Source organism: Dermochelys coriacea, chromosome 3, assembly GCF_009764565.3.
Source record: "Dermochelys coriacea isolate rDerCor1 chromosome 3, rDerCor1.pri.v4, whole genome shotgun sequence".
Taxonomy (NCBI): domain Eukaryota; kingdom Metazoa; phylum Chordata; order Testudines; family Dermochelyidae; genus Dermochelys; species Dermochelys coriacea.
In genome coordinates, this window is record NC_050070.1 from 87,183,209 (window position 1) to 87,203,658 (window position 20,450).

Here is a 20,450-nt window from a genome sequence, read left to right on the forward strand (position 1 = left end):
ATTAATGTGCAGTTATTAACGGACTGCTTTTTTTTTGGCAGGAGGGAGAAGGGTGAAGGAAAAGAATACTTTCATAGACTTAGAATAGCAAAGGTCTATATCAAAGAGGAGGAGGAGGATAGACACAATGTATGAAAGTACAAGATGTTAGGGTCTCTTTCTAGCACAATTAGTAGTTTGACCTGAAACACAGAAAAAACTGTAGTTTATTACGGGCAATAGCAGATAGGGATTGCTGATCTACTGAAATCAATTACTGTGATAAATTTCAAATAGGTCTCTTGATACAGCAAAGCTTACCTGGTATCCACATTTCTAAAGAAGCTGCTTAATGCTTCATCATAAATTCCTTTCTGAAAAACAGAAACGTTGCACAAGTTAAGTTTTAAGTGTGCAATTTTAGAGATTCTCAATGCTATTTCTGGCTAATGCTATACAACAGTATTTAGTTAAAAATATACATAGAATTTGAAATTATGAAAGTAAACCATTCATTCAATAAGAAACATTTTATTCAACATAAGATTTAACAAATCACAACCAATATTATATTTTCTTTAATTTTGTGTTTTTGAAAAAATACATTTATTAATTAGCAATAGAACGAGCTTAGCTAACTGCTTTACATGTTGTATTTGTTATGGTATTATAGCAGATCCGTGTCTTCAGTACAGCTGCCCACTAATCAGCTGAAAATGAAAGCTGTGTTGCTGAATACAATACTAGAAACATAGTATTTGCCATAATGAATCAGATGAGTATTCCCTCTAGTCCCATATCTTGTCACAACTGGAGCCAGTACTAGCTGCTTTGAAGCAAGGTAGCCAAAAGGAATGTCCACCACTATCTTTATTAACACATTGACATTTTCTTTAAATCATGTCTATATATTCCTTGCAAATTGGACACATTTCCATTCAGGGGTCCTCAGCACGCTAATTACTGGGCCCATTTATCTGTTACTCTGTCCTTGTGCTGAACATAGAAATGGAAACGGGACCAACGGTGACTTTAGTGAACCTTTATACTCCTTGTATTTTGTATGCCTACTTGGATAGGTTAGAGAAACCCCAGGGTTGCTCTGATATACACTCTATTTGCTGTTGACCATGAGAAGTAGAGAGTAGTTGGACCACAGCAGTGTTCCAGATACACACACTACACAGGGATGTGGAAGTGGAGTGGTGTAGAGATGTTCCATTGCGTCTATGTCAATTGGGCAAGCCCCCGAAGGGGTGGGATTCCCAGAGTCTGTTGCTGCCCGTTTAAGCTTCTGAAGCCACATAATTTGCCTGTGGGACAATAGAGAATTGGGCCCCAAGTGTTCTTTACTGATGTATATGCTCAACTTTTTTCTAGAAAAATCACTGCTGTTGCCTTATTATCACATCTGACAGCCAAAGAACTAAACACTAATTTTTTGTTCAAGGTCTACATGTGATTTGATGACTAAATCACTTTCCAGAGCAATGCTCACATACCTTCATAGACTGTACTATTTGTAATGCCAAAAAATCAACAAGCCACCATACTGCAAATCAATATTAGTACAATAGTGAGAAAATATGCACACCCTTTGGCAGTGACTAGATTTGTCAGAGTACCATGGGCTGGAGAGGAGTGTATTTTTGTGTATTTGCATAAGCAGAACTGTAGTAATAAATATATAGTTTGCAGGACTTAAAAAGACTTGCACAGGGAACACATTGGCTTTAGTAGGACTAAAACTGGCAAACACATTCCCTCAGACGAAGAGAAGGATTGGTCAACCTAGAGATGTTTAAATCACCTCAGAACAAGAGTTGGAAGGTCAAAAGTCAATATGCGGCAGCGGGGTTATTTCAATGACCCAGATACATGTGACTGTAGTGAAATATAAACCATGTCTGTTGGCTCCTGGAGGAGCCATGAAAGATCTTGCCAGGGCTACAGACCAGACCTTAGGTGCCTAACACTGGAAAAACCCGATTGTGATGGAAGGACACGGGACACCAGAAGAAGGAGGACAGAGAAGGGAACATAGTAACTGCCATGCTGGATCAGACCCTAGGTACATCTAGTCCAGTATCCTGTCTGCAACAGCAACCAGCATCAGATACTTCAGAGGAAAGCGGAAGAAACCCGTAGCAGGTCAATGTAGGATAATCAGCTGCATCATGAAAGGTTCCTTATGGGAAACAATTACATAATACTTGGAAAAGGAAAAGCAGTACTAACTGCTCAGTCCTAGCTGGAGCTGAAAGTTTGGCAGAAAGTCATTCAGATGAAAAATGCCCTTTTCACAAAACTGAATTTTTTCAAGAGAAACTTTCAATTTACCGGAAAATTTCTGTTTCTCATGAGGAAAAATCAAAGGGGCGGGCTCCTGGTTGGGCCTGGAAGGCCCTGTGAAACTGACAAGAGCCTTCCAGGCCTACCCGGGAGCCATCCTTTGGATTTTTCCTATGAGAAAACGAAAACTTTTGGTAAACTGAAATTTGCAGGAAGGGAAACTTACAGAGGCTTTGGAGGGCTATGGGGCAGAGCCCCCTCCCAGCAGGTGACTGCTGAGCATGTCCGTTTCAGCCCGCAGCTGTCTGGGGCGCCGGAGCAGACTTTGTTTCATGCATTGGGGGTTTCCCTCCCAAAGGAGGGTTTCTCGGGAGGCGGAGCTCGTGGGAAATTCCCCCGCGAACTGGGAAGGCGGCGCGTGGGGCGGCTCCAGCGGCGGGGCTGTGGGCGGAACTGCTCGGGCTCGCCCCGGTGAGCTTTCACACTCCCAGGGGCTGCGCTCCACAGGCCAGGGAGTCCCCGCGGCGCCCAGCCCAGTAACCGCCAGTCCTCAGGCTGCCCCGGCCCCCGGAGGCGGAGACAGACGCCGGGGAGACACCGCGCGGAGCCGCCGCCGAGGGCGGGGAACTAACGGGACCCCAGCGCCGACACCGGCTGGGAAGCCGCGCTCAGGGCGGGGGTCCCGGGGGGGGGGGGCTCGGCTCAGAATCAGCGGCCGACGCTGCGCGCGCTCAGGAGCAACCCGGGGGCCGCTCCGCCCAGGGAGCTGACGCTGCGCCGCCCGCCGGCTGGGGCCGTTACCTTGTTGACGGCGGCGTGTTCCCTCAGCGCCAGGTCCCAGAAGCGGCAGCCGATCTGGTTCCCGCACTGGCCCACTGCAAAGGGGGAGAGACACGGGTCAGCGGGGCTGGGGGAGGGTGGGGAAAGAGGGGGGGGGGTCACACCGGCCTACCCTGCACCACCACCGACTGGGTCATGGTCGCCGCTCCAGGGGGCCGTTACGAGGGGCGCGCGGGCAGCCACGGCGGCTCCACCTCCCCCAACCGGCGAGGAGCTGGCCCCGCCCACTCCGAACCCGGCTTCCGAAAGCCCCGCCCCTCGCGTGCCCGGCGCCGGGCGGGGGAGGCTCACGCAAGCGCTTCCAATAAGGCCAGGCTCGGCCTGGAAGGTACCATCCGCTCTCATGTGCCCGCCGCGGGCGCATGCGCGACACCTCTCCCCGCCCACCGGCTTGGCCCTCTCTCCTCCCGCAGGTGGAACGTCCCGTGCTGGAACACGCCGCGCGCCACTCTGCTACCGGTGGGCAAAGGGAGGGTGGGGCCTGCTGTGCTCAAGGGCAGCGCCGGCCCTTGGCTTGCAGCCCTCGGGCCTCCCTAGGGTTGGTTGTCGATATTTGGATGGTTTCAGAGTAGCAGCCGGGTTAGTCTGTATTCGCAAAAAGAAAAGGAGTACTTGTGGCACCTCAGAGACTAACAAATTTATTAGAGCAGAAGCTTTCGTGAGCTACAGCTCACTTCATCGGATGCATTTGGATGCAGTGAGCTATAGCTCACGAAAGCTTCTGCTCAAATAAATTTGTTAGTCTCTACAAGTCCTCCTTTTCTTTTTGCGAATACAGACTAACCCGGCTGCTACTCTGAAACCTGTCCTAAAAAAATTAAAACTCAACCGCGCGCCAGTGCTGTAGGCTGAGTGCTGCCAAAAGCAGGGGGAGGGTTTATAGCCACTGTTCAGCCTTTAGAGAGTAAGTAGCTCTTCAGGACATGTTGCCCTTAAAATTAAAAATTATGGGCTCAGCCGTTGTCCTACAAACATTGTAATATGCAAATACTCATTTCAAACTTGTTTAATGGCGAGTAACACACCACCAGGTGTCACTATGTGATGATCAAACTCCCAGCCCGCCAAGGCCTGAATGCACTCTTGGCAACCCCGAAATCATGAGTCAGCCTTAGCCCTCCCCTCCCCCAAATAATGAGATGTAAAAAAAACCCCAAAAGATTATAGTGTGATTTTTGGTCTGTTTTTTAATATTTTAAAAATAGCCCTTCACTTTGGACAAGCCATGGACTGTGTAAGGTCATCAATGTTTAACCATCTAGCACTCTAATGCTATGTTTCCATCCTCTATATTTTCTTAATGCCTGTTAAACTGCTGATGGTGTAATAATATACTATACTGAGCCTTCTGAACAAAATTTTTTGGATTCCAGGAGTGAATTATTCTGTTGCTAAGATATACATGAGTTGACAGGCCACTGTGTCCTAGCTTCATTTTTGTGTATAGTGAGTGTATATGTATATGCTCTTGAATCTGAAAGATACGTTAGATAACAAAAGAAAAATCGAGTTTGTAGCTCAGATATGCACCACACTTTCAGAAATTGAGCAAATTTCTTATCACCGTCACTTTTAACTCCTTAGACCACATGCTGCTGTAGGGAGATATCTTGGAATTCATAGTAAGCCTGTGATTAGCTTGGCCTCAGGGCTTTGTTCACTTTACAAAGTTGATATTTTATGGGGGTCATTTGCTTTCAGAAGAATTACTACCACACCTTTCAGAGTAGCAGCCGTGTTAGTCTGTATTCGCAAAAAGAAAAGGAGTACTTGTGGAACCTTAGAGACTAACAAATTTATTAGACCATAAGCTTTCGTGAGCTACAGCTCACCAAATGCATCCGATGAAGTGAGCTGTGGCTTACGAAAGCTTATGCTCTAATAAATTTGTTAATCTCTAAGGTGCCACAAGTACTCCTTTTCTTTTTATCACACCTTTAACTTCTTTATCTTTCCTTATCTTTTTCAGGATGTTGTCCACTACCTTGACCTCTTAGGAGCTTGGAAGACTGCTCAATGTCTTCAAACAGTTTCCCTTGGGCACAGAGATGTCAATCACAGATGAACACATATGGTGCCTTCTCTGCTTGCAAATCAAGTAGGCTGTACTCGGGTGTTACATCCCTTGCGGATATTACTCTGAGTACTGAAGTGTCCCAGAAAAACACTTACAAGAATTCCTTCAAAGTTCTCACAATTTCTAGAGAAGTTGGCCAAGACAGCTGAGTTTGCATTAGTACTGGTCTAGGACTGTTCAGGGGCCCAACATGAGAAATATAGAGGGAGTGGGAGGAGTTGATCGGCGGGGCCGCTCGTAGGCAGGAAACACTGGGGGGGTATGGGGGGAAGCTGGCTGTCGGTGGGTGCTACACACCTACTAATTTTTTTTCCGTGGGTGCTCCAGCCCTGGAGCACCTAGGGAGTGAGTAAATATGATTTTGTGCCGGACAATTAATGCGTCAAATGAACTCATGATTAAAAGCAATTGCATCACAATTCCAAATGATATGAGAAGGGAAATCCCAAACCTCATCCATGAAGGCCTTGAACAGGCTCACCAATCAGTGTGATGTCTGGGCATCAGCCAGGACATAAAGAATAAAATATTTGCATATGAACATTGCAGAACTAACAGACCAACAAAGCACAGAGAACCTTTAATAACAACACCTGTATCAGACAGATCTTGGAAGAGACTATCTGAAGATTTACACAAATTCAGAAGACATCATTACCAGGTCACTGTGGACTGTTTTTCCAGGAATACAGAAATAACCTACTTGGAAGATATAAAATTGTCACAGTGTTATCGAGAAACCGAAGAACAGTTTTGCTCACTTTGGTATTCCAGAACAATTAGCGATGGAGAATGGACCACAATTTACTAAGTAGAATTTAAGTCATTCAGAACAAAAACTAGATAAGCCATTTACAACACACACTTTGCTTCTCTGCAAATGAAAAAGGGCACTAAATTAAATAAATCAGTGCTACTCAAAGTGGTGGTCCGCGGACCAATGCCGGTCTGCGAGCCATCGACTGCCAGTCTGCGCGCACATTGGAAAAAAAAATTGCCGGTCCCCCACATCAGATAGCTTGAGAAGCACTGGTCTAAACTACTACATGCCACAAGCGGTATCCTTAACTCACCCAACAATATTGTTAATCTATCCAGCAATACTTTTAGCCCGGCAGAATAATCTGTCCTATCTCGGGGCTTCTCCTTCTGCCCCTCCACCTCCACGCACGTGATACAGTTCTGTGGTGACTTGGAATCCTACTTTTGCTGTCTCCAACTCAAGGAAAATTTCCAAGACACCTCTGAACAGCACACTAATCCACAGAAACCTTTCTACCAACACTACAAAAAGAAGGATTCTGTGTGGACTCCTCCTGAAGGTTGAAACAAGAGACTGGACTTCTACATAGAGTGCTTCCGCCAATGTGCATGGACTGAAATTGTGGAAAAGCAGCATCGCTTGCCCCATAACCTCAGCAATGCAGAACACAATGCCATCCACAGCCTCAGGAACAACTCTGACATCATACTCAAAAAGGCTGACAAAGGAGGTGATGTCATCATCATGAATAGACTGGAATATGAATGAGAGGCTGCTAGGCAGCTCTCTAACACCACATTCCACAGGCCATTACCCTCTGATCCCACTGAGGGTTACCAAAAGAAACTACAGCATTTGCTCAAGAAACTCCCTGAAAAAGCACAGGAACAAATCTGCATAGACACACCCCTAGAACCCCGACCAGGGGTATTCTCTCTGCTACCCAAGATCCATAAACCTGGAAATCCTGGGTGCCCCATCCTCTCACGTATTGGCACCCTGACAGCAGGATTGTCTGGCTATGTAGACTCTCTCCTCAGGCCTATGCTACCAGCACTCCCAGCTATCTTCGAGACACCACTGACTTCCTGAGGAAACTACAATCCATTGGTGATCTTCCAGAAAACACCATCCTGGCCGCTATGGATGTAGAAGCCCTCTACACCAACATTCCACACAAAGATGGACTACAAGCCATCAGGAACAGTATCCCCGATAATGTCACGGCAAAACTAGTGGCTGAACTTTGTGATTTTGTCCTCACCCACAACTGTTTCACAACTGGGGACAATGCATACCTTCAAATCAGCGGCACTGCTATGGGTACCTGCATGGCCCCACAGTATGCCAACATTTTTATGGCTGACTTAGAACAACGCTTCCTTAGCTCTCATCCACTAGTGCCCCTACTCTACTTGTGCTACATTGATGACATCTTCATCATCTGGACTCATGGAAAAGAAGCCCTTGAGGAATTCCACCATGATTTCAATAATTTCCATCCCACCATCAACCTCAGCCTGGACCAGTCCACACAAGAGATCCATTTCCTGGACACTATGGTGCTAATAAGCGATGCTCACATAACCAACCTATACCGGAAACCTACTGACCGCTATTCCTACCTACATGCCTCCAGCTTTCATCCAGACCACACCACACGATCCATTGTTTACAGCCTAGCTCTACAATACAACTGCATTTGCTCCAACACCTCAGACAGAGACAAACACCTACAAGATCTCTATCAAGCATTCTTACAACTACAATCCCCACCTGCTGAAGTGAAGAAACAGATTAACAGAGCCAGAAGAATACCCAGAAGTCACCTACTACAGGACAGGCCCAACAAAGAAAGTAACAGAATGCCACTAGCCGTCACCTTCAGCCCCCAACTAAAACCTCTCTAGCGCATCATTAAGGATCTACAACCTATCCTGAAAGACGACCCGTCACTCTCACAGATCTTGGGAGACAGGCCAGTCCTTGCTTACAGACAGCCCCCCAACCTGAAGCAAATAGTCACCAGCAACCTCCCACCACACAACAAAAACACGAACCCAGGAACCTATCCTTGCAACACAGCCCATTGCCAACTGTGTCCACATATCTATTCAAGGGACATCATCATAGGACCTAATCACATCAGCCACACCATCAGAGGCTCATTCATTGCACATCTACCAATGTGATATATGCCATTGTGTGCCAGCAGTGCCCCTCTGCCATGTATATTGGCCAAACCGGACAATCTCTACGCAAAAGAATAAATGTACACAAATCAGACATCAAGAATTATAATGTTCAAAAACCAGTTGGAGAACACTTGAATCTCCCTCGTCACTCAATTTCAGACCTAAAAGTCCCAATTCTCCAACAAAAAAACTTCAAAACCAGACTCCAACAAGAAACTGCAGAATTTGAATTAATTTGCAAACTGGACACCATTAAATTAATCTTGAATAAATATTAGGAGTGGATGGGTCATTTACACAAAGTAAAAACTATTTCCCCATGCTAATTTTTCCCCCTACTGTTACTCACACCTTCTTGTCAACTGGTTGAAATGGGCCTCCTGATTATCACTACAGAAGTTTTTTTTCTCCTGCTGATAATAGCCCACCTTAATTGATTAATCTCATTACAGTTGGTATGGCAACACCCATTTTTTCATGTTGTCTGTGTATATATATCTTCCTACTGTATTTTCCACTGCATGCATCCGATGAAGTGGGTTTTAGCCCACGAAAGCTTATGCCCAAATAAATTTGTTAGTCTCTAAGGTGCTACAAGTACTCATTTTATTTTACAGAACAAAAAGTGATCTTGATCATATTAGTAGCGGTCTACATTACCCACAAGTGAATGGAGAGGTTGAGAAAGTTGTACAGACAACCAAGAAAATCCTAAAGCAGGAAGATCCATTCCCCACTCTTCTGAGTTATAAAGGAACACCCATGCTAGCTAGTGGACATAGTCCAGCACAACTCTTGATGGGAAGACAGTTCAGAACTATGGTTTAAACTTTGGAAAATAATCTAACTTCAAAGTAGCCAGACACGAAGAGAGTAGCCAATTTGGATAAAATGGTAAAAAAGAGCCTTTGAACACTTTTACAACAGTTGACACTCAGAGAATTGCCTGGTCTAGAAACTGGTGACTGTGTTTCTGCAAACTGGATGGAGAAAAAGGATGGACAACTCCAGCTGTCATAGACTTCTGAGACAAACACCATTATCTTGGAATGTTAATGCAGAAGGGTGTGAACCTAGCTTGGAAACGGGTACAGTCATCATTTGACCCAGATGAAATGGTTCTTGAAAAGGTTGAGGGTCCAGAGCAGGGGTGGGGGCAGAATCTGGGAATGCCAGGGGAACACATTTCTTCTCCACCTCAGCCATGTAAAGATTCCCTGGAATAGACAATACCATTTGGGGCTACAGTATTTTTTCTTTGCAGGCCCCCTTCCTTTGGGCAGACATGGCCAGGAAGCCAGAGCTGCTGGGCATCAGTATTAGTGTGGAGGTACAAGGCCTTTCATGCAGCTGGCCCTGGAATCCTGCAGATCTCTGGGGAGGGTAAATTCTGTATCCCCTGATGGGGTAGAAGTCTGAGAATCGAGCCTCATGGAGAATTCCTCCCCAAGACAAGGTGTGAGGGGGGAAGCTCCTGGTCCTATATACTTCAACAGGAGTAGGATCAGCCCCCCTCCCAAGTTCTATTAGCTTCTGATAAATTAAGGGTAGAGTAAATTGAGTATTAACATTTTTGTGAATTCTAATTGAATTGTGTTTTTTGATTTATGAATGAACTTCAGGTAGCAAGCATACTGAAAGAAAAGCCCCACTACACATCTAGGGCAATTTTTGTTCATTCCCAGAGCTCAAACACTTCTTTGGAACAGAAGTGAGCTGGAAGAACATGCTGGGTGTCTGCATACAAATACAATCCACAGTAATGAATATGTAACCCCTTCCTTTTACCAACATTTAATAAACAATAGTGTGGTATATGCCTAGGAGATGCAAGCATCTGTTATTCTTGGCCATAGCTGCCTGGAAGCAGCAGACAACCTGAAAAGGAATTTCAGTAATACCTGTGGTGAGTCTGCTAAACAGTGAATTTGCTGCTCTTTTCTGTCCTGCATTGGAGGGCTAGAGATTAGCAGGATGGGAAAGGGTTATGGGAATTGGGAGGATGGTTGGTAGGAGTGGAAATGTCAGGGAGTCAGGTTTTCTAGGGGACCTGAGCAGAATGTGGCACTTGAAGGCAATTGGCTGAGTGATTATTGGGATCCATGATGCACTAGATTACACTAGGCCTAGCAACTGCAGTACTTTTCCTTCTTGCCTCTGAGTAGTGGCCCACTGGATGTGCTACCAAGTACTGTATCAGAGAAAGGTTAGCATACCACACACACCAATGATCTCACAAGGAGGTGATTATTACACTTGTGTGATGGTGCTTCTCCAGATTCATAGATACTAAGGTCAGAAGGAACCATTCTGATCATCTAGTCCGACCTCCTGCACAGCGCAGGCCACAGAATCTCACCCACCCACTCCTATGAAAAACCTCACCTATGTCTGAGCTATTGAAGTCCTTAAATCATGGTTTAAAGACTTCAAGGAGCAGAGAAGCCTCCCTCAAGTCAACCATGCCCCATGCTACAGAGGAAGGCGAAAAATCTCCAGGGCCTCTCCAATCTGCCCTGGAGGAAAATTCCTTCCCGACCCCAAATATGGCAATCAGCTAAACCCTGAGCATATGGGCAAGATTCACCAGCCAGATACCCAGGAAAGAATTTTCTATAGTAACTCAGATCCCATCCATCTAATATCCCATCTCAGGGGATTAGTCCTATTTACCCTGAATATTTAAAGATCAATTACTTACCAAAATCCCATTATCCCATCATACCATCTCCTCCATAAACTTATCAAGTAGAATCTTAAAACCAGATAGATCTTTTGCCCCCACTGCTTCCCTTGGAAGGCTATTCCAAAACTTCACTCCCCTGATGGTAAAAAACCTTCGTCTGATTTCAAGTCTAAACTTCCTGGTGGCCAGTTTATACCCATTTGTTCTTGTGTCCACATTGGTGCTGAGCTGAAATAATTCCTCTCCCTCTCCTGTATTTATCCCTCTGATATATTTATAGAGAGCAATCATATCTCCCCTCAACCTTCTTTTAGTTAGGCTAAACAAGCCAAGCTCCTTAAGTCTCCTTTCATAAAACAAGTTTTCCATTCCTCGGATCATCCTAGTAGCCTTTCTCTGTACCTGCTCCAGTTTGAATTCAGATGCTTTGGGACTGATTCTCCTCTGGTTTACACAAGTGTAGATCAGGATCAGTCCTGGATCTTTGTGTATTTATATGTGTATATTGGATATATTAAAGTTTAGATGAAAAATGTAATCAAAAACTTTAAATTTTGAAAATTTGAATCAGCCGTTACGCACACACATGCACATGCACACTGTACTTCCTGTGTGAGGCAGTTTGTCCTAATATTGTTTAGTTTATGTAACCACCATTATCTATATTAAAAATAGTAAGTCCTGCTTCACCTCTTGCTAGGATTCAAACTATCACATGGTGTCAGATGAGAAAATCACTCGAAAAGGGTTCCATAAATTCACCTGGAAGTGGAAAGAAATGGGGTCTAATTTTTTTATTGTTTCCAAAAATTCTATGGTCAGCATATTCCCATTTTAGCTGAGCAAAAAATAAATGAGCACCATGTAAAACAATCTTGCACACAATTGTTTGCACAGTAAGTCTGTTATCTAGCTTTATTCTTTAATGCATATTAGCAATTCTTTTCAAGTTAAACCAAAGATGGTGACCTAGGGCATTTGTATGGTATGGAATGAAATGATGCATCCGATGAAGTGAGCTGTAGCTCACGAAAGCTTACGCTCAAATAAATGTGTTAGTCTCTAAGGTGCCACAAGTACTCCTTTTCTTTTTGCGAATACAGACTAACACGGCTGCTATGCTGAAAAAGGTCTCTGGAAAGCAACATATTTAAAATCATTTGTTTTTATTCTGTAATCCATCAGTATTTTCATTGACAGCGTAATAGGGCTTGTTTCAAAGATACTATAAGAATTGTAAAACTCGTTCTTGTGGTTTAATAAGAGCATTGTACAAATTACATCTCTTTGTTTATTCTTCATATTTTTTGTTTTCACACATAGAAATTTCAAATGAGTGACTCTAAACATAACTGCTTTATCATATAAAGACCCTGGGTGATATATTTTCATTTTCCCCCAGCATCGGTAATGGAATAGAACATGGTTTCTTTTGCTTGTTTTTTCCCTTCAGTGCTATAAAAAAGTTTGCAGTGTTGCTGCTGTGCAGTATCAGGCTGTTGGACATGTGTTGATGCTCACAGCACCACTGACCAGAGCTGCTTTACTGAAACTCACTGGCTTTCCATCAATCACAAAGTTACGAATGCAGCCAGTGAAGGAGTTGCGTGTGGTCAGGCTGGACGTTAGAAGGGACTCTGGAAGTATCAAAGAAAAAAGGAGAATTAGAACCAATGAAGACAGAAGTACCAACAATTTTACAATTACAACAATTTTAAATAAAGTTGGCTGAAAACTGGGGAAATGATTTTGAAAATATTTTGAAGTTGTTTCTGTATCGCAGGTTTGAAATTGGCCCATTTTCTGTTTCTTGAAGCAGGATACTTTTTACTAAAATTATTAAAAAAAATCAAAATCATTTCTAAAAAAACTTCTTTTACTAAAACCAGAGTTTTCAGTAAGACCAGCTCCAGTTCTAGCAAAATTCCAAGGGACCAAATCTGGCTCTCTGGTACATACAGGCAATCTCAAATATTTTTATTGTGCAGATAGATTTAAAAAGACACAAAATCAGTAACACAGTAAAAAGAAAAGGAGTACTTGTGGCACTTTCGAGTACTTGTGGCGCCTTCTTGATACAGACTAACACGGCTGCTACTCTGAAACTGGTAAAACAGTATTAATCAGGGGTCTCAAACTCAATTTACCCTAAGGCCAGTGCCAGTCCTCAAATCCTCCCAGCGGGCCAATAATGTCACTCATGGTGCCCAGAACTTGACCCCCAAAAGTCCGCCCCCTACCTGCCTAAGGCTCTGGGAGGGAGTTTGGTGGGGGAGGAGGTCTGGGGTAGGAGATTGGGGTGCAGGCTCCGGGAGGGAGTTTGGGTGCTGGGTACACAGGCTCTGAGCTGAGGCATGGGGTGGGGGTGCAGCAGGAGGGGGTAGGGTTGCAGGCTCTGGAAGGGAGTTTGGGGGTGGGAGTGGGTGTGTGTGGAGGGGCTGCAGGCTCTGTGAGGGAGTTTGGGGGTGGGGGTGTGTGGGCGGGGTGCAGGCTCTGGAAGGGAGTTTGGGGGTGGGAGGGGGTGTGTGGGAAGGGGGTGGGGTGCAGGCTCTGGGAAGGGTTTGGGGGGTGTGGCGCTTACCTGTGGCTCCAAGGTGGGGCAGGCCGGGGGGCCTCCACGTGCTGCTGTCCCCCAGGCACTGCCCCCGCAGCTTCCCATTGGCCACAGGGGCGCTTGGGGCAGGGCAGCACATGGAGGCACCGCCCCGCCCCACCCTGGGGCCGCAGGGAGAGGCCGGCAGACATGTGGAGCAAGCAGGCAGACGCCGCTCAGCTCTGCTGCGCTGCGAGGGTCCCAGGCCATTTTAAATGGCGGGGCGCATTTAAAAGCGCTTGGGGATGGCAGATGGGGCCAAGGGAGAGACCTGGCTCCAAAACTGCTGGAGTCCCGCAGGCCACATTGGGGAGATTGGCTGTGAGTTTGAGACCCCCGGTATTAATAATAATACTTACCTTTTGTATAGCTCTTTCCATAAGTAGATCTCAAAGTGGATTACCAAGGAGGTTAGTATCATTACACCCTTTTTATGAATGGGGAAACTGAGACCTAGAGATGTGAAACAACTCGCCCAAATGGCCACTGGCAGAATGGTGTCTAGACACTAGGTATTCTGAATTCCAGTGCAGTGTTCTATTCACTAGGCCACCCTATGATATATCTTGGGTGTAGTCAGTACAACAAGAAAACTGGAATAAGCCTAATTCTACAGCATGGTTTTGTACGGGGTATCAATCAATCATGGTTTATGAAATGGCCTGATTTAGTAGCATTAGTATTACAGCTGGTCAGAAAGTGGAAAAATATTCCCCTAATTTTTAATCAAAATTTGTTTGGATGGAAGTTTTCTTGAGAGCTAATCAGGCTGCCTAGTACTGTGGTTTAGGCCCTTAAATTTGGGCATCGGGTGCCTAAATCCCTTTGTAGATCTGAGTCTAATTTTGTAATTTCTTGTGATATAACTAAATATAACCAAACAAAACAGACACATAAGGGTAAATGTGTTATCTGTTTACTATATCTACATTCACTGTTACGTCTTGTAATGAAGTTCATTACTGGATACTTCTGTTCCAAGATGATAATAATATCATGAAGTCAATATGTAAGGTCTCTTTAGTATTTTATAGCTAATGCAGAATTATAAAGTTCTGTTATCACAGGCCAGAACAGCATTCACAATTACCACATTATATTACATATCAGGGTAGTTTTTGTGATGATTGTTTAGAAGTTCTAAGAAAATTTCAGTTTAGAATTAAAGAGTGAGCAAGCTTGTGCACAAAGCTGTGGTTCCTTTCTGACTCATTTCTTCCCCCTCAAAGTGTGGGATGAATGAGAGCATCACATTCTCAAACTACTAATCCAAGATAAGGAATATAATAATATAATTGTATTGTTAATGCTATTCTTGATTGACATTCATGGCACAGAGAAATAATGCTACATGTTACCAAAGAGAAATGCAGATTTTACAGAAAGTGATTTAAAAGTCAAATTACATCTTCTTGACTACAGTTTGCATATGAAAGCGCAACAGAGTACTGAATAATGGAAGTAAATATAGTAATCTTGGCCCACATCACACAGATGGTCTGAGTCACAAAGTCACATTAACTGACATCTATGCATTGGAAATCAACAGTCAGAATAAGAATTTTCATGTCGTATATTCAATGTTCAAGGGAGTTGTTGCTTGGAGGAGCTGGAAGCCTAGCAACGCAAGACCCGGAGACTAAAACTATGCGGGAACTGGAATTTCTGTCCCATCGAAAATTTCACATTCCCCCCCTCCACAAAAAAAGTTCATTCCAAATTGGAACAAAAAAATCAGAAATGCATTTTTTTTTTAAAGGGGCCAGCAAGCCAGCTCTCCAGCTGCCCAGGTGGCTTCCCAAATATCTCCACAGCTGCCTGGAATGTTTAGATTCCATCAAATCAACATTTTCTGATGGAAAACTGTTCTTTCAGAAAATTTTCAACCACCTCTCCTTAAGCTGTCAAATTTTACCAGGACATTAGGTCGGTTCTTCAAAATTTGGGATTATATGAGGAAAACAGAGAGCACAGAGGAAGGGTGATTTTCACTGTCTAGAAGAAAACAAAACATTTCTGTTTTAAACTGTGTTGGCATTTGGGTACAAAGTTATAACACCACTGACAAGTCTTACCTGGCACACCTCCAACAAACACAGGCTCCCTCTGGTCAACTGCTTTTGGATTTAGAGGTCCTACTACGTGGTTTACCTCAGAGTCCACATCGAGCTGCACCACATTAGAGGCTCTAATAACTGGAAGGCAAAGCAAAATCTTGTTAAAAAGAGCCCTAATTATAAAATATATAATTTATGCATTGTATGGCATATGAAGATGTCTATCTGATCTGCTGTACGGTATGGGCTAAATTGTCTATGGCCCTTGTGTAAGCCTCCCTTGGCTTACACAGTGCAGGCCCAGGACGCACTACTGTCCTTGGGCATGGACTGCTTCTTCCATGCAAATTTGCTTTGGGGACTGTAGTGGGGCGGCTGCCCCACTCCATGAGATAAAGGGCTGGAACAAGCCAGAGAGGCTGCACAGACAGCAGCCAATCAGCAAAGGCCTGTGGAGAGCCAGTAAGGGCAAAGGAAGAGGCAGCCAATCAGGGCCGGGTTGAGTCCTATATAAAGGCTGCTTAGCAAGGGAGGAGGACTGGCTCCTGAGGTAAGGAGATAGCACCTTGGCCAGAGCAGTGCTGGGCAGGCTCGGGGATCAGAGGAGAGCCCTGGCCCAGTTACCTGCCAGGCCGTGGCCCCTGCTAGAAAGGGCCGAGAAGGTGCATGGGGCCAAAGGGGAAGTGGCCCAGGGAAGCTAGGCAGACAAGAGGGGAATGAAGGAGGGCTGAGAGAGGCTGCTGCTAGAGAGTCCCTGGGTTGGGACCCAGAGTAGCAGTGATGGTGGTGAGGGGCTAGACTTTAGGGTTGTGGTTGGCCACTGAGGCAGGTGCAAGCCGAAGGACTGTTGTTACCACCCCTCGGAAGGGGGTGACACTGGAGTAGTAGACACTGCTGGAGGGCAGTGTCGTGAAGAAGTGGACACCACTTAGTGGGGAGTAGGGCAGTTCCCAAATCAGCAGAGCAGACAACAGGCGAGACACCACGTGCAGAGGGCACTCCGCAGTTGACAAGAGCTAGTTCCTGGAGCAACCGACAGGAGGCGCCAGCGGTGGCGAGTTGTGATCCCATTACAGGGACCTTTCATCTCAAATGCTGGTGAGGAGTTGAAGGCATGATTCCCTCTCCCTCTGCTCTGACCCATGAGAATGGACAACCATGAAGAGAGGATCAGGTTCCACTAACCTTCTCAGTGGTAAGGTCTGAGATTTACTCACCTGCAATTCTGTGCCACATGCCATCACAGAGACTTTGTTTTGGTGTAACTGAGGTTGAAAAGTGTCTGATTCCATTATTCAGTTTCACTATAACCTGGGGAAAAACCAATGTAATTCATACTATAAAATCTTTTCTTTATTCCACGCCCATCACTTCCCTTCCCCCCTCCCTTTTTTTCCACCTTGTTGCACTAATGCTAGGTTTCCAATTATGGCAGTTATAACTTTAAAAGTTAAAAAAAGATGAGTACAACTCAGATGTCTCTCTTAACGTGCAGTAAATAAAAATGTATTAACTCACCAAGAAAATGAAATCAAGTCACCTTCCTTTTAACTAAAAAGAAAAGGAGTACTTGTGGCACCTTTTAACTATTATACATTTTTAATATGCAGATGAAAGCAGCACCAAAGTGTCAATGTTCCTCTTCCCTTTCATCTGTACATTAAATATTGTTGTTGCCAATAAAGTGATTTGATATTGTCTGATAAATATTTATGTACATTAATAGAAGTATCTGGGTTGTGTTTAACCTCTTCTTGTTTAATGGGGTAATATATTTAGGAAAGAAAGAAGGTTCAAAGAATAGTGAGTTTGTTAGACAAAAGCTGCATGTAGCACTGAATCCAAGTAAACTGTGGAAAGAACTAGGCATAACAGTTAAGAAAATGTGACCTTCCTTATACCTGTCCTTGTTTCATGTGCATATTCAGGTACTCCCCATTCATGCTGTAACCATGCATTAGGATTCCTGAACTGCTTCGGGGGCGTATTTCAAAAACAACTTCAAATTTCAGGCCTAAACTGAAGGATTCATCTGAAGGGAGAAAAGTGAACAGTCACACAATGTCATTTCTATACCCAGATTAATTGTGAAACTGGACATCTACTACATTGCAGCATACAGTTCTAATGCTGACTTCTGGTTTTAATATTGTTACAAATATTTTAGTCTTGAAGATCCTTTTTGACAACAAAAGGGAAAGTAGAAAATTGAGACCTTCTAGGCAATTTTGCTGCCAGGGCATTATCCTCCCCTCATACAGCCTCCTTGTGTAAAATTGACTTGGAGTGAAAGTCTGCGGTTCTAACTCAGGCCATGTCTATACGTACAATGCTGCAGCAGCATAGCTCTACTGATACAACTGTACCTCTGCAGTGCGTCTGGTGAAGACGCTCTATTCCGACAGGAGAGAGCTCTCCCCTTTGCATAAACACCCACCTCCATGAGTGGCATAAGCTACATCTGTGGGAGAAGCTCTTTTGTCGACATAGCGCAGTGCACACGAGTGCTTATGTCAGTGTAATTTATGTCATGAGGGGGGTGGAATATTCAGACCCCCCTGACCGACATACATTAGGCTGCAGTGTAGACATAGCCTCAGGGAGTGGGAGTTTTGCCTGAGTAGAGACTGCAGGATTCAGTAGCACTATCCCCTTCCTCCAAGCCTGCGGCAGCCATGGAGCAGATCAAAAACAGCCAGCAATCCCTCCTACTATTCTGTTGAGGTGTTGTGTCCCAGCTTCATCCTCTGCTTGGTTGACTGCCTATTAGGAACAACTTGTCCTAAGATACTTCCAAGAATAGAATACTGTTCCATGGCCTTAAATAACTTAAACTATTTTATTATACATATTGCTAACTTCCTTCATGACATAGAGGAAATCTTTTCATATGCCTTTTGAGTTAAGTATTTTGTCCTTTAAAAATTCAGGGGCAGATCCTCAGCTGGTGTGGATTGTTTTAGCTCCATTGACTCCAATGGGTCTTTAAGAATTTACACTTCCCCATCGTGAGAAGAAATTTGACACCAGTTAACTTGTAAAATATCATTGTTTTTACATACTGACATTCTCCACAGCAACATTAGGTAAAGGATATATCGTGTTGTTGAAATTGATGTTTCATGACTCCCTGCACAGTAATGATTAAATTTAAAAAAATTCTGCAGCTAGATAGAGATGTGAAGTACAGTAAATATTCCAGTCTTATTATTGGATACATTTGTTCAGTTACACATTACCAAGAATTACATATCCTCCTTCTGATGAAAAGTATGTTCCTGCTTCTGATGGGCCTTCAAAGCAAGGAGTCACACTGAATGTCTGAGAAGCAGAAGTGATTGATCTTCCGTTGAGCTGTAAATTGCTGAGACAACCATTAAAACTGTAGACTGAGTTAATCTGAGGAAACAAAGTGAGCGATTATTAAGTAAAATGCCCCTGGAAGGAAAGTAAGTCTTTTGTCTTTCCCTTTTGATTCAGAGCTCTAGCTGGGGTTGTTTATGAATTCTAGGCCTCTGTTTCTCTATTGCACCATTTCCGCACTAGGTAGCGAAAAGGGAAGCGTGGAGGTATGGGAAGGGACTTTAAATTCCCTTTGTGCTCCTCTTACTCTGGGTCCTGCCTGTCCCCGGTGTCAGTCAGACCAACCTCAGATAAGAGCTAACTTGTGCTCTCATGGCCTTCTCTGAGCTTTGGAAAACAAAATAGATGGAGCACAGCAGCAGGGCTCCAGCCACACCCTCTCCCCTCCTGGTGAGAACAGGGCTCTACGCTCCATGGGTGGCAGAGCTACTACCTTGGTATGTGCACCCAAGGATTCCCCAGGAGGAATCCTGGTTGCTTCAGGTTTTGCTTTAAGTTTTTGCTCTTCAGCATCCTCCAATGTGTCTCCAATGTGCAGGGCAGACTCTTGGCCTTCATGTACCTATGTAAAGCTCTCAGATATCTGAGACAACACAAGTGAAAATCACTGCCTGCTTAAAACCTTCACAATTGACATGTATATTGGAGACCTTTATTCTTGCTGCGACTAACAATCAACAAAATGTCTTTGTCTTAGCTTTCCCTTAGTAAGGTCTACACCCACCTACACATCCACCACACACCCTCCTACCCAAATTATTAAAAGAAACAAATACAAAAATCCTCAAAGCCAAGCTATTTTATTACCATCTGAGAAGGAAGAAAATGAAGGAGGGCATGTTATTGATATCTCTAGTTTTTACAGTGTTAAGGAGGCTCTCAGATACAATGGTGATGGGGGCCATAGAGATTATATTAGATTATACAAAACAGACAAATCTGGTTATAATCGATGACATGCTGATAAAAGTTCTCAGGATATCGCAGCACACTTGGTTCTTTTGCCACTGAATCGGCTGGGGTGATGCATTTTTGCCAGATTGCACTGCCTGTTCCCTTTTTTTTGTTTATGAGGAAGCAGATTTGAATAAATGGCAAAACAGTTTCCCTATTCCCTCACCCCTGGAAGCACACACATTCTTTGTATTGTACGTAGAGTTTATCTTAGGCAAATGGGAATAATTTTTGTGGGAGCCTCTTGTTAAAATGTTATCAGCCTTCCCTGGTGTAATTCTTCTATTAAATAGTGCTGTTTTGCTGTGTAACTTCTCTAGAAGGAAAACAAATAAATCCTAATCCTTTTCTGTGGAGAAGCATCTTTGAGCCACTCTGCAGTTTCAGAGCAGCCCTAAAGCCAGTTTAAATAGCCATGTGAGAGGGATCATCCCATTTTAGAGGGATCTTCCAGTGATGCAGAGCTGGCAGAATGATTTCTCTGCCATCTTCTCCATTCAGTCTGCATAGTGGGCATGGCCAGAGGAAAGTGGTGTGACTGCTACTTCTGTGGTCCTTGGTGATCCTTGACTGACATAATGATCGTTCAGCTGTTTTAGGTTTTGCTACGGGTCCAGCCCAGTACATCACCAGCCCAGGATCCAGGAACAC

At 44.3% G+C, this 20,450-nt stretch overlaps 2 protein-coding genes across 5 annotated transcripts in view; both read right to left on the minus strand.

Annotated features, from left to right (window-relative positions):
- Positions 1-3,357, minus strand: part of TUBE1 (tubulin epsilon 1) — a 29,092-nt gene extending 25,735 nt beyond the window's left edge. For 2 of the 3 annotated variants that reach the window (XM_038395574.2, XM_043510854.1), the window contains exons 1-3: positions 3,224-3,357; positions 3,073-3,146; positions 301-353 (exon numbers count right to left, since the gene is read on the minus strand). In XM_038395574.2, the coding sequence (XP_038251502.1) occupies positions 301-353; positions 3,073-3,146; positions 3,224-3,248 (152 nt within the window). In that variant the 5' untranslated portion in view covers positions 3,249-3,357. Of the gene's footprint in view, positions 1-300; positions 354-3,072; positions 3,147-3,223 lie in introns of those variants that run through there. The other variant, XM_043510856.1, reaches the window with a different exon arrangement.
- Positions 3,358-11,981: 8,624 nt separating this feature from the next.
- LAMA4 (laminin subunit alpha 4) overlaps positions 11,982-20,450 on the minus strand; it is a 161,236-nt gene continuing 152,767 nt past the window's right edge. For both annotated transcript variants that reach the window (XM_038397220.2, XM_043510858.1), the window contains 5 exons: positions 18,722-18,881; positions 17,384-17,514; positions 16,700-16,793; positions 15,501-15,620; positions 11,982-12,469 (listed from right to left, as the gene is read on the minus strand). In XM_038397220.2, the coding sequence (XP_038253148.1) occupies positions 12,324-12,469; positions 15,501-15,620; positions 16,700-16,793; positions 17,384-17,514; positions 18,722-18,881 (651 nt within the window). In that variant the 3' untranslated portion in view covers positions 11,982-12,323. The remainder of the gene's footprint in view (positions 12,470-15,500; positions 15,621-16,699; positions 16,794-17,383; positions 17,515-18,721; positions 18,882-20,450) is intronic.